Raw genomic sequence first — 26658 nt, forward strand, 5'->3', positions numbered from 1 at the left:
CCTGATTACCGTACTTTTGATGTGAGGTTTTGGTAAAAGGGGTTATGTTTTTACATTACACCGTCACTTACCGTTTTTAAGGACGACGCTTTCCGATGTATACAATTGACTATTTTTCTAACCTTTTCTTTATCATGTTTTGAGGTTACATTAATTATTTCAAAGTCGCCACCCGAGTTTTAATGTTCGGGAACATGTCAAAAAAGTTAGATGACATACAGACTCACAACATGACATTTCTTTAAAGTTAGGTTCGTGACTTAAATTGTTTAAGGGTCTGATTAATAAACTCGTAGACTTGTCTCTTATTAAAATACCATTTATATTCTAATCAAATTCCATTTAATTATCGATTTACGTTCAAAAGTGTTAAATAAATACTGAAATGATAAAAAATATTACATCGCGATTTAAATGGCACAAATAGCCCTAATACATCAATTCCAGTCCTAATAAATAAAGCTATTAAACCTACAAAACAATAAACATTAGTCGCGGGATATTGGGATCCGTCTTTCAGATTTAACTACGACGCCGGACTCGATCAAATAGGACTGATTCAAGCCTACGATCTAACACACATCATGTGATTGTGTCCACATCCTTGTTTAAATGTCTAATCGGTTTTTAATATATTTAAAAGACGAAAACACCATTTTACCCGAGATTGCTTTTATGTCGTTATATAAACGGAAAATGATAAAATTATCGAAATGAAATGAAATTTATCCTTCCCGGACTAGAAGCGGAAATCTGTCCGTCTGTCTGCGTCACAGATCTGACACAGTGTGCCCGATCGATAACAATCACCGTCAATCGGTGACTAGGTCGCCGATCGGTAAGTGGTCACAGAAAGATTGTCTCGTTTCATGTCAGAAAACTCATAAAAGCCAGAAAACAAAAATAAATAAACAAATTGCAATTAAAAGGGAAGGCTTTTAAAACCTTTGAGAAGTTACTGTTGGTCCCTGATGATTAGTTCCAAGGGGGGGGGTTAGGAACTAATATAACTTTTTCGCGATTTAATTAAGCTGACTGGAAGTAATTTTTGAGAGTTTATTAACTCTGCTATTGGTCAGCTTGGTGAGATATGTTCGAAGACAGATTTAATCAGATGTTGACTAAAGTTGTCTTCTTGTGAGTTGAGAATTGACACTCTTGGAGGTCAGCTTCTAACTCAGCACCACTTATTTACTCAAGGTCAGCTTAGGCAATTTATATGCTGAGTAAATTTAGCAAACAACACATATAATATAAGAGAGAGTTCAGAGATTACTCAGTATCACTTATCCTGGTTCGGCCTCTCTGCCTACGTCTAGTCCCCAGAGTCCTCCGGGCTTTTTGAATCCAATACTGAGCTCTTTAACGGTAGAGCACAAACCAATTACAAGGCAGTTGAATATGCAAGAGTACCTTCCTCTATTCGTCTACTCAACTCCTACTAAGTGCTACAACCTAGCACCTAGATTTCTTTACTACTGAAATGCTTACAACTTAGCACTCAGCTTCACTCTCTCAATATTGCTATTGATCACAGACTTGTTCCTTTTTGAACTAAAGAACACTTTAGATGATTACAACTCAATCTAGCATTTACACATAGAATAGAAACGTGGGTGTAAGATTCTTTTTGTATTTGAGTGCTTTTGAAACTCTCTCTGTATTTTTCTTTTTATGCTTCTGTCTAATATCTATTTTAGTTCTTTGATTGTCCTTTTATAGACGGAAAACTGTGGACTTGATTGTTTAAAATGTCTTGACCGTTGTGACCAAAGCGGCTCTTTTGGGGAACATTTGCTGGAAATCTTCAGGCTGCACACCATTCCCTGCTTATGTTTTTCTTCAGGCGTCAGGTTGTCTTTTAGCGTCTGTTTTGTTTGTTTGTGACAGTTGTCTGTTTCCAATAATCCAACGTCCCATGACTCTCAGAATTAGTCTTCTTAGGTATCTTCGAGGTTCCAATTATTGGTGCAGATGTTTGGCAGACTTTGTCTTTTAGTAGAACGGATCCTTCATGCTGTCCTGATGAATACTCAGCTTTGCTTGTTCATGTTTCATGCTGAGTTCCTCCAAGGTCAGCCTTGTTTTGTTTGTCCGTTACTGAAGAGGTCTTCAGCTTTAGTCAGCTTCGTTTTGTTTCTGAGCTTTAACTCCACTTTAGCTCCCATACTTTCATGCTGAGTTCTTTTCTACTCAGCTTCGATTGTGCTGACTTTTGTCCTGTCTTTTACTTTATATATATATATTTTTGCACTCAAGATTCAACAAACATATTAGTACAATTAAATCAAAACATTTAAATTTAATTGTCTCTTAATCATGGATGATTTTGTCAAATCAAAATCTTGTGGAAAGGTGTTTCAACAAACTCCCCCATTTTGATGTTGGCAAAATACATAATTACGGAACTCAGTTTTAAGTTGCCCCATGATTGAAATTTCTGAATTGACTCCCCCGTAAGGGTTGCATTCATTTTATCTTACGCCTTCTATGATTAGATTTGTTGCTTTTGATTATATTGCCTTAATTGTGGAAAGATGTTGTTTCTTTGACTAGTTAGATCAGGAAAGGGACAAACTGATATTAGATAACTGTTAACAACACACACAACAACCATAATTTCTGGACAACAGAACAAAAGCACATTATCCTAAACAGTGGATAAAAACAAAACAGGATATGATATGGTGCCAAAATTCCCAAAATTCTAGACACAAACTCTAGACACAGACTGGCTAGATTTACTTCACTTCTTCTTCCTTAGAGCTGATGGGTCAACATGAGCAATGCCTTTGCCTTTGCTTCCAGACGCAGACGCAGACGCAGACGCAGACGCAGTTCCTCCTAAAGTTAGAGGTTGAGTTCCTTTCTGAGTTACTTCACTTTTACTAGTCTCCCCCGTTTTGCCATCATCAGGTTGATAAAGGAAGGTTTTATTCCTGGCGGCAGAGGAGAGGTAATTGGAATAGCGTTGAAGCCTTTTGGTGCTTTCTCCCAAACAGTCAATTACAGGAACGCTATCATCCTGAACATGTCTGGGGACTCTAAGAGAACTGCTTATCATGCTCAGGAGACATTCATGTGCCTTACTCAGACAAGAAATAGAGCTAGTGACCTGACTGTAGGATTGATGGAACAGTTTTAACAACGCAGAGTCATAGAACATTCGTTGTGCATTATTGATCCTCATGGCTTTCATGATGGCTTGCGAGAAGCCCATTAGCTCTGTGTTGGATACTGGATCAACATCCATCTGTGCCCTATCAATGTTCAAGAGTCTTACTGCCTCACTCAGTTGATCAATCGTGCATTGAGAGGAAGAGGATACAAGGTCACGGGTACTTGTCAGCTCTGCTTGAAGCTTAGTAAAACATTGTTGGAGCTCGGTGGAGGTGACATATTCTGTATTGCTTGGTGGACTGGATTTAGTTAGCTCAGCATATAGCTTGGTGAAGCAATCATGCAACTCAGCAGATGTTGCAGATCCAGTGTGGGCAGTTGCTTTGGAGGGGGATAGTTCCTCTGCTAGCTTAACAAAATGGTTTTGAAGCTCAGAGGAAGTGACGTACCCTGGATTGACTTCAGATAATTGTTGAATTTTTCCTTCAAGAGTGTTCAGATGAGCGGCCATGATGAGCACTACATCAGTCAGTTTGGCCATCTGCTCTTGGGTTAGTTGCTGGGTTTGTACTGTAGTAATAATACTGACCAAGTCTTTCAGGCTTCGGAGTTCTTGTAGAAGTTGAGTGATACTGGTTAGGTGAGAGGGCTCTTGAGTGGGCTGGCTACCTTCAGCTTGAGTAGAATGAAAGTCTTTAAGTAAAGACTGAGCTGAATCAATGACCCTACGGCCAGATTCAGTTGCATTCAGGTATGCGAACTTTGCAGTATTGGATTCAGAGGCTGGTGTAGGATTCTCTGATGGTGGAGGTGTTGGTTCTTTTCCAGACTGAGTACTTGGACTTTTATGAAGTTGTTGAGCTGAGTTGTCAACATTCTGTGATGGAGGTGGAGTTGAGATATGAGTTGGCTCAATTGGTGCAGCTTGACTTGGATTTGTAGAGTTCTTGGCATGTTCCTCATGTTGAGTAACAGTGGCTTGCTTTTCCGCCAGATCTTCCGGTGGAGATTCAGTGGCAGTAGAGAAATACTTGAACTGTATTGTAGACAGATCTGTTTCTGGCTCGTCAAGGGGAAAATCGGTCATTAGATCAAGATGTTTTTGCGCTTTCTTCTTTAATCTCCGCCGAGTCTCAGTTTTTGGCGGAGAATGGTCAAGTTGAAGACCTTCACTTGACTCAGCAGCAACAGTTCCTTCCCCTACTGGTTGCTCAATATTACCTTTTTCCCTTGTTTGCTCAGTATCATCACGAGGGCATGCTTCCTCCTCAGTATGACCTTTTTGTTGCTCAGCTTGTTCCACATCTTTCTTTCCTAGGTCAATCCCATGACCTTCAGTTTGTGGTACGGCTTCCACTATCCTCAAGGAGTGATCTCTTTTTCTTTTCTTTAGTGGGGTTTCCGGAGTCTCTTCATCCTCATCTTCAGGCACTTCTGGCCTTTTCCTTTTCTCACCGTGCTCATCAACTTTGTCAGCTTTGGCTTTCTGCCTTGATGAAAGCCTTATTTTCTTTGGAACAGAGTGGATATCCTTGGAGCTAACTTCTGAAGCCTTCCTCTTCTTCCCTTTTTCAGGCTGAACTGACTTGGGTGACTCAGTATGAGCCTCAACTTCTTGAGCAGGCTCTGCTTCAGGTTCCATTTCTGTATGCTCTTCTTCCTCATCCTCCTCTGCATCTCTAGTTCTTTCATACCCTTTCAAGGGTTGATTGTACAATAGTCCATTCAGGAGGACATCAGTGATTTCATTTCCCAATGAACTTACCTCACCCACAGTTTCTATTTGCTTGTCCTGTATAATCTTTGTAATGAGTGAACCCAAACGTAGTTTCCTACCGCCTCGTTGAAGGGCTCCAACTAGAAATACAGGGAGATTAAATGGAGTGGAAGTCAACATGTGCCATATAAAGCACTGTTCGAAGTTGGACGCGGAGGAGGCAGAGCTGAGTTTAGGAAAGACAAAGTTAGTCAGCATAAAATGAACCATCTTCTGATCCTTACCCATACAAGTACTGGGTATTTCTCCTTTATGATCTTTGGGTTTGCCGAACCCTTTTAACTTTTCAGACGTGGCTTTAGGTATCTTTTCCTTTGTTGTTCGAAATTGGATTCCTTTGTTCGGTATCTCTAATAGTGTGGCTAGATAAGCAGGGGTAATAACGATTTTCTGACCTTTCACATTTGTCTCCAAGTAATCTGAGTCGTCTGCATCAACTCGTAAATTTGAGTAGAACTCTCGAACTAATCTTGGGTAGGCTGTTCCTGGAAGGGAAAAGAGACCTGTCCAGTTGTTTTTAGCAATCCATTCACAGAATGGCGTTTCACTTGACACGAAGCTCGAAGAGAACCACCGGCATTTTAACACTTCCATATTGTTGACCTTCGAGTGTACCTTGATCATTATCCTCTCTTTTTCTGTTGAAGTACCAGCGTGGTCAGTAGACGTGTTTTGCGCTTCAGGGGTTTTCTTTTTGCTTGGAGACATTTTTGGCGATTTTGAGATTTTTGGAAAGGAAGAGGTTTGAGTTTTAGGGATTGCAAGAATGAGAAAGGACGAGTGAGGGTTCAACTATTTTATATAAATCTCTGAGGATCCTAAATTATTACCTTGCCGTTTTTCTTCTAGGGACGTTCAATCGTCAGATACTCTGTTAATTATGATATCTTTGGCGCATGGGTTTTTGCCATTAATGTGCGTCTTCCCAATGTGTCAGATTTTACACGTGTAGGTTCACTTTATAAGAATGGTTTATTACCGAAATTCGAAACGTCAATGATATTGAGTACCTATCGTTTGTTAAGGCGATCTTTCTATTTCCTATTGACTCAGCATAGGTTACGCACTCAGCTTGAGTCTTTACTCAGCATGAAGTAATTCGCTTATCTACTCAGCATAGGATGTCTATTTAACCATTATGCTTAACTTAGTGTAATTGCTTACCATGTGTACACAGGATGGCTATGTCAACCTAAGCTTAGTGGATAATAAAGATTTTTCTCAACATGACATACGTACAATCATTCAAAGCTCCACTCATAAATATTCAATGTAAAATTTAGTTAAAGTGGATTTGACATACCAATTGCTTCCCTTAGTGTGTTGAATTGCTCTCGTGCCAAGGGTTTTGTGAAGATATCTGCAAGCTGATCATTTGTTAGTACATAGGTCAGCTTGATCTCATTCTTTAGTACATGATCTCTGATGAAGTGATGCCTTATGCTAACATGCTTCATCCTGTTGTGTTGGACTGGATTTTTGGATAGATCAATGGCACTCTTGTTGTCGCATTTGATCTCTATTATCTTTGTTTTGACTCCATAATCCTCGAGCTGTTGCTTTATCCATAGGACTTGTGCAACACAACTTCCAGCAGCTACATGCTCAGCTTCAGTTGTAGATAGAGCTACGGATGATTGCTTCTTGCTAAACCAGGATACTAAACAGCTTCCAAGGAAGTGACATCCTCCTGAAGTGCTTTTTCGTTCTAGCTTATCTCGTCCGTAGTCAGCATCAGTATATCCAATGAGTGTGAAGTCATTTGAGGTTGGATACCATAGACCTGCATCAACTGAGCTTTGCAAGTATCTAAAAATTCTTTTTACAGCAGTTAGATGAGATTCCCTGGGGTCAGCTTGATATCTAGCACAATAGCATACTGAGTATTGAATATCTGGTCTACTAGCAGTGAGGTAGAGTAATGAACCTATCATACCTCGATTTTACTATCAACTGACTTACTCTTTTCATCCTTGCATAGGACAGTGTCAATACCCATGGGGGTTGATATTGGTTTGCATTCTTCCATGCTGAACTTCTTTAACATTTCCTTGGTGTACTTAGATTGGCTTATAAATATGCCGTTCTTGCCTTGCTTGATTTGGAGTCCAAGAAAGAAGTTGAGTTCACCCATCATGGACATTTCGAATTCAGTTTGCATCTATTGGCTAAATTCTTTGCACAAAGATTCGTCAGTAGCACCAAAGATTATATCATCAACATATATCTGTGCAAGTAGGGTATGTTTACCCTTTTTCTTAATGAACAAGGTTGTGTCAGCTTTTCCCCTGACATAGTTTCTGGTAAGCAGGAAGTTGGTCAACCTCTCATACCAAGCTCTTGGAGCTTGCTTTAGGCCGTACAGAGCCTTTTTGAGTTTATAAACGTGATTTGGAAATTTTGAGTCTTCAAATCCAGGAGGTTGATTGACGTATACCTCTTCGTTTATAAAGCCATTAAGAAATGCACTTTTTACATCCATTTGGTATAATTTAAAATTCATGTAACTGGCATAGGCACACAATATTCGTATAGCTTCTAATCTAGCAACATGGGCAAATGTTTCTCCATAGTCTATACCCTCTTCCTGACTATAGCCTTGAGCTACAAGTCAGGCTTTGTTTCTAACCACATTCCCATGTTCATCTAGCTTATTTCTAAAGACCCACTTAGTTCCTATGGGCTTTTGATTCCTAGGTTTAGGTACTAAATCCCATTCCTCATTTCTGGTGAATTGATCAAGCTCTTCTTGCATGGCATTTACCCAATACTCATCTTGCTCAGCATCAGCGAAATTCTTTGGCTCATGTATTGATACGAATGCAACATTGCTGAGGTATTTTCTAAGTTGATCCCTGGTCATCAGTTTGTTGTTAGCGGCATCAAGAATGGCTTGTTCTGTATGCCCTCTTGGGATATTTATTTCCTTTGGCAGTGCTGAGTCGTTTGGAAGAGGTGTTTCTACAATTTCTACAGGAATAGATTGGTCAGCAAATGATATTTCAATTTCTTGCTTACCTTGAGTCAGCTCCTGTATGTCAGGCATTGTGGCTTCAGGTTGATCAGCGGAAGCTGAGCCTGATTCTTCTTCTTCAGACTGAGCTGACTTACCTGTAGGGTCAGTTTCATCGAACTCAACATGTACATACTCTTCTACAACTTGAGTTCTTTTATTAAATACTCTATATGCTTTACTGTTTGTTGAGTACCCTAAAAAGATCGCCTCATCAGCTTTAGCATCAAATTTAGCAAGGTTGTCTTTTGTATTGAGTATAAAACACTTACAACCAAAGGCACGAAAGTATCCAATGTTGGGCTTTCGACCTTTCCAAAGTTCATATGGGGTTTTCTTAAGTATAGGTCTGACTAGAGCCCTGTTCAGTATATAACATGCTGTGTGAACAGCTTCACCCCAGAAGTACTTTGGAAGCCTATTTTCACTCAGCATCGTCCTAGCTATTTCAACAATGGTTCTATTTTTCCTTTCAACAACCCCATTTTGTTGAGGTGTTCTTGGAGCAGAGAAGTTGTGGTCAATACCACAGGTTTCACAGAATTCATCAAACTGTTGGTTTTTGAATTCTCCACCATTGTCGCTTCTAATGTGAGCTACTTTTAGGTCTTTGTCATTTTCAAGTTTTCTGATCAATGTGGTGAACATCTCAAAGGTTTCATCCTTGCTACTAAGCAAGATGATCCAAGTATACCGAGAGAAATCATCTACAATAACCAAAGAAAATTTCTTACCTCCCAAGCCGAGTGGCTGGATAGGTCCGAAAAGATCTAAGTGTAGTAATTCCAATGGTCTTTTGGTTGAGACGACAGTTTTACTATGAAATAACTTTTTAGTTTGTTTTCCTTGCTGACAGGCTTTACATAACTGATCTTTTTCAAACTTTAATTTGGGTAATCCCTCAACTAATTGCTTTCTAGCTAATTTGGCAAGAAGATCCATGCTGACATGCCCAAGTCTTCTATGCCATAGCCAGGAGTTGTCCTCTTTAGATACTAAGCATATATTTTTAGAAAACTGTTTTTCCAAGTTCAACATATATACATTTTCTACACGAGGGGCAGTTAAAATCAATTCATTTGTATTTCCCTCGAGTATTTGACACTTAGTATTATCAAATACAACCCTTCTGCCGCTTTTGCAAAGCTGAGCTACACTCAACAGGTTGTATTTTAGACCTTTAACTAAGGAGACATACTAAATGGTTGGGTTACCTCCGATAGAACCTGAGCCGACTATCTTACCCTTCTTGTTGTCTCCAAAGCTTACACTTCCACCTCGTTTAAGCTCTAGTGTGATGAACTGAGTTTCATCACCTATCATGTGCCTTGAGCATGCGCTGTCTATATACCATAGTTTTGACTTCTCCACGCATGTCAAGCTGACCTGCAGTTCAAACTATTCATTTTTAGGTACCCAATTTCTTTTGGGTCCTTTCTTGTTAGTGTAGACAGGTGCAAAATCGTGTTTCATCTTATGACGGCATACTTTTATGGTGTGGCCTGGTTTACCACAGAAGTCACAAAAAGGTACCCTTTGTGGGTTGAACTGAGTATAGTCAGCATTATTGTGTTGGGCATGCCAACATACTTTTGTGGTATGCCCTTTTCTTCCGCAGAAGTCACATTGGACAGTCCGCTTGTTATGCCAACACACATCCTTTGTGTGTCCACGTTTTCCACACCATTCACATTGAGTGACTTGCTTATGCTAACTATTATTTGCGTACTCAGCAGGGGCTTTGTTTAAGCCTTTCCCTTGACTTTGTAGGTGTGTGATATCCTTCCTAAGTTTCTTTGACTCAGATTGGATCTCCGTGACAAACTTATGTAAGATTTGCATGTTGGTATGCAAGTCAGAGTTATCCTGGAGAAGATATCGGAGATCACTCAGCTTGACCTCTTCAATCTCATCACAGCGCCTGCTGAGTGCCTTAATCTTTTTGTTACACTTCTTAGTAAGTGTATATAAGTCACTCAGGGCATTCACCATTTCATTTCTAAGCAAAAGTAAAGATGTTACCTCATTGTTGTGGTTCTCTTGGTCAGTTCCATCAGAAAGGTCAGCATGCTCAGACTGGGATTGGTCAGCTCCATCATCTGCCATAAAACATATGTTGGCTGTTTCATTTTGCTCAGCTTCAGATGATGTTGACTCATCACTGTCACTCCATGTGGCTACCATAGCCTTTTTGCTTCCCTTCTTCTCTTTCTTGAGATTGGGACAGCTTGACTTGATGTGCCCGGTTTGATGACACTCAAAACATGTGACAGATTTCGAGCTGTCCTTCTTGTACTTGTCGCTTGACTCTGCTTTGTACTTATCATTTCTTCTAAATGATCTTTTGCCATTTCTATCATTTCTTCTGAACAGCTTTTTCATCTTTCTGGTGAACATGGCCAATTCCTCATCATCGGTTGACTCAGCTTCAGTTGAGTCTGCTTTCATGACAAGGGATTTTTGTTTCTTATCCTCTGATTTTTCTTTTTCTTTGGCTTCAAAGTTTTTCATAGAGATTTCATGAGTCAGCAAGGATCCTATCAGCTCATCATATTTGTAGGTAGTCAAGTCCTGAGCTTCCTCTACGACTGTTTTCTTTGCTTGCCAGCTCTTGGGCAGACTTCTCAGAATCTTCTTCACTTGTTCTTCTTCAGTGAAGCTCTTTCCAAACCTTTTTAGCTCATTTATAATGTTTGTGAACCTTGCGTTCATTTCTGAGATGTCTTCATTTTCTTTCATCTCAAACAACTCGTAGAGTCTCATATGTTGATTGACTTTAGACTCTTTAACTTTGCTTGTGCCTTCATAGGTTACTTCAAGCTTCTTCCAGATCTCCTGTGCTGACTCACAACCTGAAATCTTATTGTATTCTGCAGCATCTAACGCACAGTGAAGCATATTTATAGCCGAAGCATTATTTTGTAGTTTTCTGAGGTCATCCTCTGTCCACTCAGCCTCACTCTTAACAATTTTCTCATCGTTAATAGTTTTGTATGGCACATGTGGACCTTGAACAATTGCAAGCCATGCACTCATGTTTGTGGCTTGAATAAAGTTCTTCATCCTATTCTTCCAGAATGTATAATTCGATCCAAAGAATAGGGGTGGTCTAGTGATTGATAATCCCTCAGGGAGTATCTGTGTTGTTTGGTTTCCAGGAAGGAAACGAGTGCTATTCTCACCCATTTTTAGGGATCAGCTCAAGATTGTTAAATCTCTGAGTAGTGAGCTTTTGGGCTCTGATACCACTTGTTGGTCCCTGATGATTAGTTCCAAGGGGGGGGGGGGGGTTAGGAACTAATATAACTTTTTCACGATTTAATTAAGCTGACTGGAAGTAATTTTTGAGAGTTTATTAACTCTGCTATTGGTCAGCTTGGTGAGATATGTTCGAAGACAGATTTAATCAGATGTTGATTAAAGTTGTCTTCTTGTGAGTTGAGAATTGACACTCTTGGAGGTCAGCTTCTAACTCAGCACCACTTATTTACTCAAGGTCAGCTTAGGCAATTTATATGCTGAGTAAATTTAGCAAACAACACATACAATATAAGAGAGTTCAGAGATTACTCAGTATCACTTATCCTGGTTCGGCCTTTCTGCCTACGTCCAGTCCCCAGAGTCCTCCGGGATTTTTGAATCCAATACTGAGCTCTTTAACGGTAGAGCACAAACCAATTACAAGGCAGTTGAATATGCAAGAGTACCTTCCTCTATTCGTCTACTCAACTCCTACTAAGTGCTACAACCCAGCACCTAGATTTCTTTACTACTGAAATGCTTACAACTTAGCACTCAGCTTCACTCTCTCAATATTGCTATTGATCACAGACTTGTTCCTTTTTGAACTAAAGAACACTTTAGATGATTACAACTCAATCTAGCATTTACACATAGAATAGAAACGTGGGTGTAAGATTCTTTTTGTATTTGAGTGCTTTTGAAACTTTCTCTCTGTATTTTTCTTTTTATGCTTCTGTCTAATATCTATTTTGGTTCTTCGATTGTCCTTTTATAGACGGAAAACTGTGGACTTGATTGTTTAAAATGTCTTGACCGTTGTGACCAAAACGGCTCTTTTGGGGAACATTTGCTGGAAATCTTCAGGCTGCACACCATTCCCTGCTTCTATTTTTCTTCAGGCGTCAGGTTGTCTTTTAGCGTCTGTTTTGTTTGTTTGTGACAGTTGTCTGTTTCCAATAATCCAACGTCCCATGACTCTCGGAATCAGTCTTCTTAGGTATCTTCGAGGTTCCAATTATTGGTGCAGATGTTTGGCAGACTTTGTCTTTTAGTAGAACGGATCCTTCATGCTGTCCTGATGAATACCCAGCTTTGCTTGTTCATGTTTCATGCTGAGTTCCTCCAAGATCAGCCTTGTTTTGTTTGTCCGTTACTGAAGAGGTCTTCAGCTTTAGTCAGCTTCGTTTTGTTTCTGAGCTTTAACTCCACTTTAGCTCCCATACTTTCATGCTGAGTTCTTTTCTACTCAGCTTCGCTTGTGCTGACTTTTGTCCTGTCTTTTACTTTATATATATATATATATATATTTGCACTCAAGATTCAACAAACATATTAGTACAATTAAATCAAAACATTTAAATTTAATTGTCTCTTAATCATGGATGATTTTGTCAAATCAAAATCTTGTGGAAAGGTGTTTCAACAGTTACATCTTAAGCGCTTTTCCAGTTTTATCGTGTGTGGCGAACCGATGAGCACAAGACGAGAACGTAGATCAGCAACCCGGACACGAAGATAACAACTTTGAAAGTTCTGAAAGATGGATTTTGAACCCATTAGGCCCAATAATAAGTAACATTTATTATACAAATCGACCCTTGCTCACGGAGCAAAGGTTACTCCCTAAAGCCTATCATAATTCTACTAGATCCAAATCCATTTAAGATGAGTTTCGAACCCCATCTAGGAGGATAATAAGTCATCTTCCACCTGTCCCTAAAGCCAATATAAGGGCATCTTAAGCCTCCAAGATAGAGGGTAGCCTCTCTTTCTCTCTCTTTTTATATTCTCTTATTACACCTATCATCAATTTGATCGTCAAAGTGTACGCATGAGACCGTTGCTTAATGTAGGACAAGGAGCTTGGAAACACTAATCCCGATAATAATTACAATTTTTTTAATTAATGATTTAACATATACTAAAACATTTAATATAAACCTAGTGCTTCCACTATAGTTATTATTGTGACTTTTTATTCTGAAATCAACCGGTCTATCATCTTATCAAGTCATATATAGCTATTAATAATCATTTCAGATTGTAAAGATAATAATAATCATTTTAGATTAATGTCCTTAGACAAAATTAAATAATTCATTACAAGTCAAATCTCAAATGATGGTAATTAATTTACTCAAATTATATATATATATAAAATTAGTGAAAGAAACTTCTACCAAGTTATCAACATACAAATGATGATATTATTTTCTTTAAAAAGAACAAAATTAATTAATAAGAAAATTAATCAGCAAGCACACCCCCCTCTTTGCTCAACTTCCGAAACAGTTTCCGATATACCCTGGAAATAACTGCGTGAACTGAAAAAGGTTACTATATAAGTTTCCATATATTCATTAAAACTTGAAAAACAACAAAATTCAAAAAAAAAAAAAAAAAAAAAAATCACATATGTAATTTAGCTTTCAACTTGGATGACAATTTGCCAACATAATCTTGGCCAAACTTAAAAAAAACATGTACTTTTGTATTTTGACACTTTGACAAATAGCAAAATGAAATATCTAGAGAGAACAAAATGGTTAGATTTTAATAATATTACAAAAAAATCCATTCTTTTGGCAGTGGCGAATCCAAGATTTGAAAGAGCGGAGGGCAAAATTCTATGTAAAAAACTTTTAGACAAAAAATGTAAAATTGTTCAATTTTTGGTGACGAAAAATGCAAAATCGTTTAATTGTCATGCATTATTTTCATGATTTTTTTTTATAAAAAACGTAAATTATAATGTTTCCGATTCGTAATCATCTATTTCTGGGATTCTCGGGTTGTTACGCATCAAATATCCCTAACGTTTTGGGTCAGGTGCAATTTTACCCCTAACATCTAAAATGGTGCAATTTTACCCCTAATGTTTGTAGCCAAGAGCAATTTTATCCCTAATGTTGATAAATTGGATCAATTTCAGACACTATTATAAAATACAGTCATTTTCTTCTTTATTTTGCACCAATTGCATGTCAATTTTGTAATTTTGCACCAATTTTGCCTCTAACGTTGATAAATTGGATCAATTTCAGACACTATTATTAATGACTGAGAAGACAGTTTGATGAATTATTTCTCAAATTGATCCAATTTATCAACGTTAGGGGTAAAATTGCTCTTGGCTTCCAACATTAGGGATAAAATTATACCATTTTAGACGTTAGGGATAAAATTACTCTTAGTCCAAAACATTAGGGGTATTTTTGCACTTTAACCCTGCATCCGCGCCGCCTGTCTTTTGGTAAGATTGATAAGTATATACACAAAACATAAAAGGAGAAATTGAGATAATAGAAAACTTACATGTCATGTTGATGGTCAGTAGATAGTGCAGTTTTGGCAACACATAAAAAAGCATCATCTACATTATAATTTTCTTTAGCTGATGTCTCAAAATATGGCATCTCTCTCTTTGAATTACACCACTCTCTTGCTTTTTTCTCTGAAACCTGCACTTTTTTTAATATTTCATTCTTATTAATGAAAATTCCAATTTTACTATATAAAGTATTTATTAATTTAGTTACCACTCTGCTGCTTCCACCATCTATATCTATCTTGTTTCCAATTAATATGAACGGGAAAGCATCAGGATCAATCGGATCAGCCTGCAATTCAACATAATTAAGATTATGAATTCGGAGCAGTGCCCTACCTAATATTTTGTTAGGATTAAAATTAAATATCTCACAAAAATAAAGAAGAGCGTACAATAAAGAAGAATAAAAATAATCAATAACCGATCATTTAACGTGGTTCACTTTTAATTTTCGGCTACTCCGCGAACAAACTCCACAGTTAAATCTTCCACTATAAAATAGTAAGCATTATCTAGACAATTTTCCAGAGTTACAACAATATGAGATAAAACCAAAATAGTAACACTTAGTTATTTTAAAAAAAAATATCCCAAAAATAATTATCTTACTATTTTGTCGCTCTATTAAATATTAAATAATTGGATTTGCCTCTCAAATGCTCAAATCTCCTAACCACAGGACCTCTCTCAAACTCTAAAGCAAATATTGCTCTCTCAAATTTTGGATGCTTGGGAAGTTTTATATCAACATCAGCTTGGTAGTAGTTGAATTTTATGGTAGAAAAATGTCCATGCATACCTGAACTTATAACTATAAAAAATTAATTATATTTATATAACTAATAGAATCATTATAGTAGTAAGTAGTCCCTCATGTATGTTTGCATGGTCATTTAAAGAGAAATTTTATTATGGACCGGGATTAGTATTGGTCTCTTCACTCAGATGATGTCACGTTAGTAGTTGAATTAACGTGGTATTATCTGAATGGTCGAGACCAGTACTCGTTCTGACCTGTTGAGAAATTTTTCTATTTATAAACATGCAACATCAACTTGGTAGTTGGAGTTTATGGAAGAGAAAAATGTCCATACGTGCCAAAACTTATAATCATAAAATTGAATTACAATTTATATAATTAGTAGAATTATCATGTGGAGAAAGTAGGACAGAGTTAATAAATATAAAATTTAAATAATTTTCTACTGAATCAAGAAAATCAATTGCAGAGGACGAATATTATGAATATTATTGTTTAAGAGATAAGTTGTGAAATAAATTTTATCTCTCTATTATTCTATTATTGTTGAGAAAGTTGTGTATTATTGTTGTTGAATTTAAATTCCATTTAGAAAGTCGCATTGTTTTTTTTTTTACGGTTAAAGCATTATTTGGCATTTAGCTGATGAAAGATGTTGGTGTTTGAACCTTCACGTATGATTTGGTAACATTTATCACTTATCAAAATTAATAAAACACAAACTAATTTGAAAATAACTATCACAAACAGCGAAATCAAGTTTTTTTTATTGTACATAGTAAAATCGAAAATCGCAAAACATGTGGCAAATAAAATCCATATCATAATATGTAATAATTAAAAAACAATAGGCTACAAATAATCCAAATTTGTAATAATCTATACACAAAATACACATTTATTATAGGTTGTTTTGTAATTTTCCATTCTACGGTCTGTAATCAAATGCTTAATTTCACAATTAATGTTTATCTATGAAAGTTGTGTACAAATTGATTTATTTTGATAGCTGATGATATAAATATTACCAAATCAGTAAACGCCAATATTTTTATAGATTCAGGACCAAACAACATTCTTAACATAATTTTTAACAAATAATACAAGTTTTGAATTGAAACCTCTTTAAGCCGGCCTCTCAAGCCACCTATCCCAGACCTCAAAATTCGCAAATTTAAAGCTCATACCAAATTAGGAGTAATAGATTGAATTAAAAGCTGGAACTGATAGTTAATATCCAATTATAGATTTTATATTAATCTTTGACATAAATACATTATCAAATTAAAGATCAATTTAGTATTTAAGCTGGTTAGTATGATCAATTTAATCTAAAATTATGTTTGGATATTGACTAAATTAACATTAGAGTAATTGTTAATTGATATGTTATTAATGAAGAATATGTAATGATAGAAATGGAAAGAGTAGAAAACCTGTTTGAGAAAATCATCATGCCAATTGTTAAGTGTTTCAAAAGACTTGAGAACATTAACATCATAAACAAGAACACAGCAATCAGCCCCTCTGTAAAACGCAGCACCTAAGCTCTGAAATCTTTCTTGCCCTGCTGTATCCCATATCTGCCATTATTAACATTAATTAATTAATTACTTACAATTAGTAATAAGTAAAAATAAAGAAAGAAATACCCACTTGCAAAGTGACGAGCTTATCATCAAGCTGCAACTCCTTGGTGACAAAATCAGCACCTATTGTAGCTTTATACTGTTTACTGAACTTCTTATACACATATCTATATGCAGCTAAGGAAAGGAACAAATTAAATTAGGAAAACAAACAATAATAGCTTAGCTGGGTAGGATACTGGTTCATCAATGATGTCTTTCCAACCCTGAAATCACATAAATGGATTGGAGAATCAATCAATCAAATAACAAGCAAATTATAAAAAGAAAAATAAAAAACATACCCACTGTCGCCGAGAACAATGACCTTAAGCAGAAGCCTTCTGTTGGGGTTGCTATCCATAATATCGATATCTAATTTAGTTCTTCTTTTCTCAGAGTTGAGTTGAGGAATAAATGATTTCAGATTTCAAGTGAAATCCATGTGATCCCTTTCCCTTTGCCCAACCTCAAACCATAAGTTAGGCGCCAGCGAAGCTTTTTTCTTTCTTTTCTTTTTTTTTTCTTAAAAAAATCATATTTTAACTACTATATTTCCAAATAAATTTATTAACATGTATTCAAAATAATTTGTGTAATATTTTTAATGGTCTCACTTTGAATCGGCTACAAAAAAAAAAAAAAAAAAAAGACTGTATTTCTTACCATTTATACCTGATAGAATCGGATTTTCTTCTTATTCAGAAATCATCAAGAATGGACTTTTAAGGCACGTGTCTACGATTACCTTCATCCACGCATGATCAGTGGCGGAGCCATAGCTCAAAGTCTGGAGGGGCTCCACTGCATGGATTTTTTTTTCTTCTTAATAACGACTTAAGGCTTTGATTCATAGTAGTCAAATCAAAATTTCAAATTTTTGATAATGTAAGGGTAAATTTGATCTTAATTGGAAACGTTAAGGTGCAAAACAACTAAGCTTCAATATAAAGTAAGGATAAAGTGTAAAAATACCCTAATGTTTACACTTAAGAACAATTTTACCTCGTAACGTCTAAAATGATGTAATTTTACCCTTAACATTGGCAGCCAAGAGCAATTTTACCCCTAACGTTGTCAAATGATCTTTTCGGTCATGAATCTCGTCATCTATACTTCACACATGTGTGTCATTTTATCATCTATTAGTAACAAATCACAGATATATGATTAAACGTAAATTTTTTTAAAAAATATACTGTATTTTATCACTAATTAGGGGTAAAATTACTCATGTCTGTACACGTTAGAGGTATTTCATACTTTATCCCTATAAATTAATATTACTAATTAAGAGTTAGATACTAATAGTCAATTTGAACTAAAAAAAATTACAATTAAAAATAATAAGGATAATGAGATTTAAGGGAAAAAAAATTAAAATGTGATAAAAAAATGGAGAGATGGAGATTTGAACATGGGACCAATTGGTTGTGGAAGTTCTTTTACTTACCACTAAAACCAACTATGTAAACTTAATTTTATATCATATTATCACGTCGTATATTATAACTACTAATTTTAACTATTTTGGGAGCTGCTCGGAGCTGAACCACTATTCCTTAAGGGTGTTCCGGAGGGCCGGAGGGTCAGCCGACCCTCCCCGCCCCCTCTGGATCCGCCCATGCGCATGATCTACATCCACAAATTATTAGATTTGGAGCATCAGACCCAAACTTTTCGTATAGATCCACCGAATACTATTCAGCCGTTATCAATTTTCATTTGCCGTTTCTTAGAAGTAGGGGTGAGCAAAACAACCGGTAACCGATAACCGAACCGAAATTTTAGTTGGGTTCGGTTATTTTAACATTCTGATTCGGTTCGGTTTTAATTTTGACTTAGTTTGGTAATCGGTTATCGGTTCGGTTACTGAAAAAATATATCGGTATAACCGATAACCGAACCGAACTTATTATATAAATATAAAAAATATAATTTTATTTTTACATATATAAATAACTTATAAAATATAAAATCCAACCCCTAAAAAATATACTTTTATCTTTATATATATGAATTTTGGTTCATTAGTCTTTAATTTCTTCAATTGTAACTTTTATATAAGAGCATTATTTGAAAACTAATTAAATAAAAACATGCAAAAATTAAACATTATGAGTTTTCGGTTATTCGGTCGGTAACCGAACCGAACCAAAAATTTTCGGTTAAATAAAATTCGGTTACCAATCTTATTCGGTTCGGTTCGGTTATGAAAATATCACAAAATTCGGTTCGGTTAACCGAAAGTTCGGTTCGGTTAGTAACCGAACCGAATCGATGCTCACCCCTACTTAGAAGAATTTCCATTTGGCTTAGTTAACAATTAATGTAACCAATTGCAGTTTTTTATTTAAAATTATATAATTAATCTTAACTCAATATTATATAGTAATTTTTAACTATAAATTTTAACTAAAATTGTAAAACGCAAAAGTTAAATCACAATACAAAAACTTATTAATAAATTAAAGGCTAAAGTTCCCTTGTGGTTTCACTAATTTTCACATAAAGGATTGTGGTTTACTTTTTGTCAAAACAAGGACTGAGGCTTTTAACTTTAGCAAAATAAGGACTTTTTCGATTGATACTATTAAAATCACCCTTAACAACTTCAAAAATGACATATTTTAAGAACTACTAATATTCTAAGCAACTTTAATTCTTCAACTTTTTTATTTCGAGATTATTTAGATAATGTTTGGTAAAGAGAGAGAAAGTTAATGTTTAGAGAGAGAAAGTTTCAAAAAAGATGATTTTCTAAAATCGAAAATGTAGTTCCATAGAAAATATGACATTGAACAACTTTAATTCTTGAAAATTTTCATTTTCAGGTCGTTAAAGATAGTTTTAATAGCATTATTAAAAGTGCGAAACATCAGTCATCGTTTTGACAAAAAGTAAACCACAGTCCTTTATCTAAAAATTAGTAAAACCACAAGGGTTTTATTTGAACTTTCCCCTAAATTAAATACAGAAACTAAAATATAAGTTCTTTTGTTTAGACAAAAAAAAAAAAATTAATTTTGTTTTGAGGTATTTGCAATTTATATTTGTGTAAAAAAGAACATATATTATGTGGTTGACTAATTACACGCTTTTTGTGCCATCATCATGCTATCCTGCAACTGCTATTCACAGGTTGGATTGGATTCTAATCAATTTTAATTATTTATTTATTTTCATTCAATTATGTTTTTTGCCAGCTTTTTCTTTGACTAATTATGTCCGTTATTATATTCGGGAAAATTACAAAATTGAATCAAATGGAAGACCCATTTACATATTTAACCCATTTATTCAATCTAATACATATTTAGACTATATTTGTGTGACTTTCCCAAAATACTCTTACATTTTCATCTCTCTCCTCTTTGCTGGTTACGCAAACGGTTGCTCTCCCCAAATGATTCTCAGACCATTGATCTTCCTCAATTCCTTTAAATTGCGCTAGATCTGCACCATTTCTCTAAATCACCATGTATTTCTCTTCTTCCTCTCTTTATCTCTTGATTCTTCATATTCCTAATCCTAGAAAACAAAGTCATGGTTCTTCATCTTCCATTTCCTGCTCGTTTCTTGGTTTCTTTCTTCTTGTGACCATCGAAGAAATTGCGATTCTACGTTATTTTCATCGTTTTTCCCAGTTTATCATATTGTTTTTTATCGAAAAATGTAAGTATATACTGTTTTCTTTGCGTTTTTCCCAGAAATTCACTTAGCGTATGCCATTTTCGCGAAGTCTGCGGGGAAAAATTTATCGATTTAACTTAGCGAAACAATGAATACGCGAAGTCAGAGCATCACATTTCTCCTCGCAGACGTCGCGAAATCATCGTTTCGCTAAGTAAAATCATCATCTTCCTTGCACATTTATTTTCGCATACTTCGCGAATCCTCATTTCGTGAAGCCAAATCTTTCTTTTTTTCTCACTAACACGATTAAATTTTTCTGAAAGTGGTTGAATACATAACATCCCGCAAGAAGACGGTGGCATCAGATGCAGATGGGATGACTTTCCTTCTGATACGGGAAGAAATTTCCATCAAGATTGGTCACATTCAACTTTAAAGTGATTAGTTAAGTGTTATTGTGTCAATCTTGTTCTGTACAGTGAGACACATTCATCCCAAAAAATCCGGACTTCCATTTCTCATCCCAAAAGGTCTGAACTTCCAATACAGGGAGAAATTTTCATCTAGATTCGGTACGTTCACTTTAAAATGATTTGTTATGAGTTTATTGTGACAATCTTACTATAAATTTTGATAATGTTATGATTTTCATGTTGTTATTGTGGCAATCTTGTTGTAAATTTTGATAATATTATGATTTTAATGTTGGAATCTCTTGTTGTTGTGACTTTTTGTTGTTATATACCACTTTACAAATTTTGTTAAAAACACGTCCATATTTCGTATATGCTAATTAAAACCATCAACTAAACCAAACATTAGTTTTGCAGACTTCGCGAAATCATCGATTTCGCGAAGTCAGACGGAAGGGAGACATCCGTACCGTAAAATTACAAACATATTAAGAATATTTTGAAAAAATCACACAAATACAATCTAGATATATAATAAATAGGTTAAATATGACCCAGTTTTATAATTTTCTCTTATATTCATTGATTTAGTATCATAATCATTATGGTGCCTTCTATGGTTACTTTGTTTTTGACAAAGTACCATTACTTTGTGTGTTTTCACCATTGGATGATGGAGTATAAAATTAGTCCAATGGTTAAAACACACAAAGTAAGACTTATTTTGTAAAAAACAAAGTAAGCATGGCCTTTACCTAATCATTATTAATTAATATGTACAGGAAGATAGTAATATGCCGATTTTGTGTCAAAAAAAAATAAAATAAACCAGAGGGAACATATGTATAGCAACGATTGGATGTAATAGTTGTATATATTTTAATTGATTAAATTATACATAACGATTTAATTAGTTCACATGTGGTACAGTTAGATTATGATTTTTTTTAATATTGCCTCTTTCTTTCTTGTGACTTGTTCACCTATCAAAACAATATATTTATGATATATTTGTCCACAGATAAACAGATATGCTATTTATCAAATAAACCCATAAAAAATAATTTGAAACTTTTAAAAAACAAGTAATTATATCATAATTTTAAAAACTGATTTCTTATTTGGTATAAACGGCGTACCAAAACATTACACGTCCTATTTACAGAATTAGAAATAATTAATTGTTTAAGACCTATGTGGCAACTAATATTTAAAAATTTAAAACCATAACCCTAGTAAGAAACTTTTCGACTAAAAAACCTTTAGTTCACAAACTTTGAACTGAAAAACCCTTCCACTTCTTCTCTTTTTCGAGTGAAAAACTCTTCGAATTTTGGTGGAGAAGAAATACTCAGGCCAGTAAGAGACAGAGGAGTCCTACACGTGAAGGAACCCATTACATAGCTCACCCTCAGTTCATAACCTTTGGACTGGAAAACTCTTCGAATTTCAGTGGAGAAAGCATCAGACCAATAAGAGATGTTGGAGAATCACATTTGAAGGAAGATATTGGATCACAAGTTCATCGCACATTTAAAGGAATACATTTATCCGAGGTAAAAATCTAAATCGCAAAATAATTTCTGGATTTTATGCATGCAAAATGATTTCTAGGTTTGATGCATTCAGAATGATTTATGGGTTTTATGAATTCCGTGTTCTACGTGTTCTGCTTCTGTTTTGGGCTTTATGCGTCATGTTTATGTGTTATATGCATGCGAAATGGTTTTTGTGTTATCGTATGAGTTTTATGACGTATGTTTTTTGGTTCTGTATTAGATGGGTTTTATTCCATATGTTTTTGTGTTATTATGATTTATGTTTCTTTTTATGTGTTATACTTTATGTTTCTTGGTTATCGTATGGGCTTTATGCATTCTGGTTCTGTATTATTTGATTGTACTTGAATGTAACCTGATACATGGTTTTTTTTTGTTACTTTCTTACTATTTTTGGTTCAAATGCTTCTAGTGGCCATTTATTTACATTTTTGGGGTAGATGGATTATTGATCTTCACCTAGATTACATAAATGGAGAGTTTTTAATCAACGAAAAATTTGATCTTGACTTTTTAAACTTCATTCAGCTTAGGGATTTGTATTATGAAGACTTAAAGTTTCATAATGTGAGTGAAAGATTATGTCTAGAACCTGGAAGTTTATTAAAGTCGGGTAGATTGTTTGAATTAAATGGAGATGATAGAATTAGGAGGTTGTTGTCGTGCATTAGTCCAGAAAATAATGTGATGCATATATATGATTGCCATCAAATAGATGAGCCTATTTTTGTTACCGAGTCATTAGCTCTTCCATATAAAGAGAGTGATGAGGATATGAATAATGATGTGAATAGTGAATTAGATGGTGATGTGAATAGGAGTATAGATGTTGGTGTGGATATGAATATAGATGCTGGTGTGAATGCTGGTATGGATGTGAATATGGATGTTGGTGTGAATGCTAGTGTGGATGTGAATATGCATGATGGTCTAAATGTTGATGTGAATAGTGAATTAGACGCTGATGTGAATAGTGAATTAGATGCTGGTGTGATAAGGAATGATGATGTTGATGTGATAATGAATGATAAGGAGGTTAGTGTGAATTTAGATGGTAATGTAGATGGTGACGAAGCATGGAATGATCAGGGTGTGGAAGAAGGTAATGTAGAAGATGAAGAAGATGGTAATGTAGAGGGTGAAGAAGCAGGGAATGTGGAAACATGGAATGTAAAGTGTGATGAAGAGGGAAATGTAGAGAGTGATGAAGAGAGTAATGTAGAGGTGAGGAAGTAGGGAATGTGGAAATAGGGAATGCAGAGGGTGAGTGGTAGGGGTCAAAAACCCCATCTTTAGGTACGGTTTTTAGGACGGTTGTAGACACCGAGTCGGAGGACCTGTGACGAAAACCTTTAACAAAGCGGTCGAAGCGGTTGGTTCCGGAAAAATTTTGAAAGAGAAAAACGTATAATAATAAAACGGCGAGTCAACGAGAATCGCGGTCGTTGAGTGAACGGCTCGTGGACGCTCCGCGACGTAGAGCGAGCGCCTAGCGGCAGCCGACGTGTGTCCGACGATAGTCGGACGCACGTCCGGCAGCGCAGGGCGTGCGCTCGACGTCCGCGGGACGTCCGACGGCCGTCGGGCACGCACATTCGACAGCCGTTGGGCGAGCGCCCGACGGCCGCTGGGCAGGCGCCCAACGACGTTGGGCGGACGCCCAACGATGGTTGGGCGAACGCCCAACATCAGTTGGGCGTATGCCCAACAATGTTGGGCGTTCGCCCAACAAAAGTTGGGCGTTCGCCCAACATAGGTTGGGCGTTCGCCCAACCAGTGTGGGCGATCGCCCAACCCCCTTTGGGCGACGCCCAATTTTACTCGGGCGTCGCCCAAAGTTCCGGGGATCCGTTTGCCTATATAAGGCACGGATCCCCATGCATTTAAAGGAGGACTTTTGGGAGGAGCTTCTCACTCTAAACATTTTTAGAGAGAGAAAATCTTTTTTTTGGGAAAAAACATTTTTTTTCCTAAAAATTCCAAATTTCCTAAAAGTTAAAATTTTACCAAAAACACAAAAACACCGGAAAAGCACGATCCGTCGGTAATCTGCTGGAAACCGAAAATCACCATTTTTACCCTCCTTTCTCCACTTTTTGACATTTCTACTTATATATATATGTATATTATTGTGTAATATGTTTATAAAAATTAGTTTTTAATCCTATAACTATTTATTATGTACTATATATTTATTTATTTCATGTTGAAATTTAATTCGTTTGGATTTAATATTATAAAGTAGTATATATGTATATATATATGGTTTTTGGCTCATTTGAATTATGTTAGTTATCATTGGGTAAAACTATTTTGGAGATTAAATGTTATTCTTCCCATTCATAAACTTGGTTCATTGTCTTTACATATTTTGAATTAGAATAAAAAGGTATTATATTTAGTATTCTTTTTCACTTTCTTTGTTATATCATATAATATTTCTTACTTATTTTCATCTATAGATATATCCCTATTTTTTAGATAAAACTATGTATATATGTATTTCTATTTTATTCTTGTATATATGTATATATTCCAAATGTGTTTTACTTGGTGAATTTTGGTTTAATTGGTTTATTGTTGTAATTATGATAATGTTAAAGGTTAATTGAGTGAAAATGGGAAAGTAAAATCACAAAAAGAGAGTTTAATTTGCTTATTTAAACTTAAAGTTTTCTAGATATTCCTAAAGTGTAAATAACGTTTTCTTGACATTTTTAAACCATTTCTTAAAACATCATGTTTTAAAACCTTAGTCCGTTCCAATGACGGATTAAGCGAACCTTGTAATTAAAATAGCTTTTAATCGTAAATAATAGAGTTTTGAATCGTTTTCTTAAATGATTTGTACAAAGTAAATTGACTTGTATGCCTAACCACGTTTTCGGGTTAAAATTCTTTATTCCACGTCTTCAAACGCTCGAGTCGTTCCAACGGCGGTTCGAGTAGAGACCACATAAATAAACGGGGTTTTGAAAAGTACCTAAATCGTTCCAACGGCGATTAAGGTACAAACCAAGTAAATAAACTCGTTTTCGGGGAGTGAGTTTAGTGTAGAGTTAACATGTGAATCGAAGCATAAGACACACTGTAAATAAATCAATTCTTCCTTCTCCCCCTCTCTCTTTTATACTTAGCATCAACGTAAATGGGTGATTCTTTACCAAAGTGGCTTTCAATAATATATGCTCAAAACGGTTTTCAAAACGAGAAAGAAAAGGTTTCAAATGAATTTTAAACTTAAAGAAATATGCGATTAGTCCGTTATCGCCTAACACGCTGAGTAGGAGGCCGGTGGTTCATAACCGGGCGATGTCGGGGTGCCTAGTAGCCTTTCTCCGGAAAGGAGCTAGCCTTCTCGGCTCGTACCTAAGTTTCTCGAACCCTCACCGGTCTCCCGCAAAGGATCGGTGTTCATTTTCCCATTCGTGGGTGGCGACTCTTCCATACTCCGAGCTCCGGTCCTGCCGAGCAGCTTGATTCCATGATTGGTTGCTTTCGGCGCCAATCACCGCTTACGTCGCCATGAGGTGTCCACCCCCCGGTCCGCCCGGGAGATTAGGCCGTGGCACCTCGTCTAACAAGTGGCGACTCTGCTGGGGAAACGAGAAATTTGATTCCGGAAGGCGTGTATTAAGCCCTTAACGGGGACGGATCGTATTATTTCTTTTCGTATGCATTCATAAGCATTATTGCAAACCTTTTGGGTAATTTCCGCGAAACCTCTAGCGAGAGTCCATTCGTCGCTCGAAAGAGGCTAGTGTAAGTTCCCCCTTACAGTAAGGCGCCAAAGGGTCCCCATCCATTCGTTAGGGGCGAATTTATGCGGTCCTGTGAGGTCCCGCGATCAGCCGTGTCAGCATATAGTAGCCTTAGAAGTTGCCATAGGATTACCTGTTACCATTTTTTATGTGATAAATGAATCAGTTCGTGTTTTCAAATTGCCATGATATGTGTCTAATCCTAAAATATGTAAAGAAAATGAAACGATACGTTAATATATACTCTTAAACCGATATATAAACTACCCCAAAACATCGAAACGATTCGAACTAAAGACGACTTAGTCATCTCGTATGAATGAACTTGTGCGACCCGCCTGGTCCCTTTCCGTGTCTCGAAGAAGGCACCTGTTCAGGAAATGCGTTATGACATAAGCACGTATTAGTATGAATCGG

The 26658-nt window shown here is 36.0% G+C and overlaps 1 protein-coding gene across 2 annotated transcripts; it reads right to left on the reverse strand.

The window, feature by feature from the left end:
* Positions 1-13272: 13272 nt before the first annotated feature.
* Positions 13273-17371, reverse strand: LOC136230028 (ras-related protein Rab7). 2 transcript variants are annotated; one of them, XM_066018955.1, is made up of 7 exons: positions 17178-17371; positions 17073-17099; positions 16901-17000; positions 16681-16827; positions 14693-14773; positions 14469-14614; positions 13273-13468 (listed from the first exon to the last, which is right to left on the reverse strand). In XM_066018955.1, exons 1-7 carry the CDS (start codon positions 17234-17236, stop codon positions 13405-13407), a joined length of 624 nt encoding a protein of 207 aa, XP_065875027.1. In that variant the 5' UTR covers positions 17237-17371; the 3' UTR covers positions 13273-13404. The 2 variants fall into 2 exon arrangements, with proteins under 2 accessions (XP_065875027.1, XP_065875026.1); XM_066018954.1 differs by having other exon boundaries at positions 13273-13477.
* Positions 17372-26658: the final 9287 nt, after the last annotated feature.

The sequence above is a fragment of the Euphorbia lathyris genome, chromosome 5, assembly GCF_963576675.1.
Source record: "Euphorbia lathyris chromosome 5, ddEupLath1.1, whole genome shotgun sequence".
NCBI lineage: Eukaryota > Viridiplantae > Streptophyta > Magnoliopsida > Malpighiales > Euphorbiaceae > Euphorbia > Euphorbia lathyris.

What these genes read in the sequence shown, in the direction of transcription:
- LOC136230028 (XM_066018954.1), bottom strand. Translation starts at nt 17,236, where the DNA reads ATGGATAGCAACCCCAACAGAAGGCTTCTGCTTAAGGTCATTGTTCTC. An exon ending in ATGATGATTTTCTCAAACAG is followed by an intron (nt 14,774 to 16,680) that starts GTTTTCTACTCT and finishes GTTGAATTGCAG; the next exon opens with GCTGATCCGATTGATCCTGA. An exon ending in ACTGACCATCAACATGACAT is followed by an intron (nt 13,478 to 14,468) that starts GTAAGTTTTCTA and finishes AACCTTTTTCAG; the next exon opens with TTCACGCAGTTATTTCCAGG.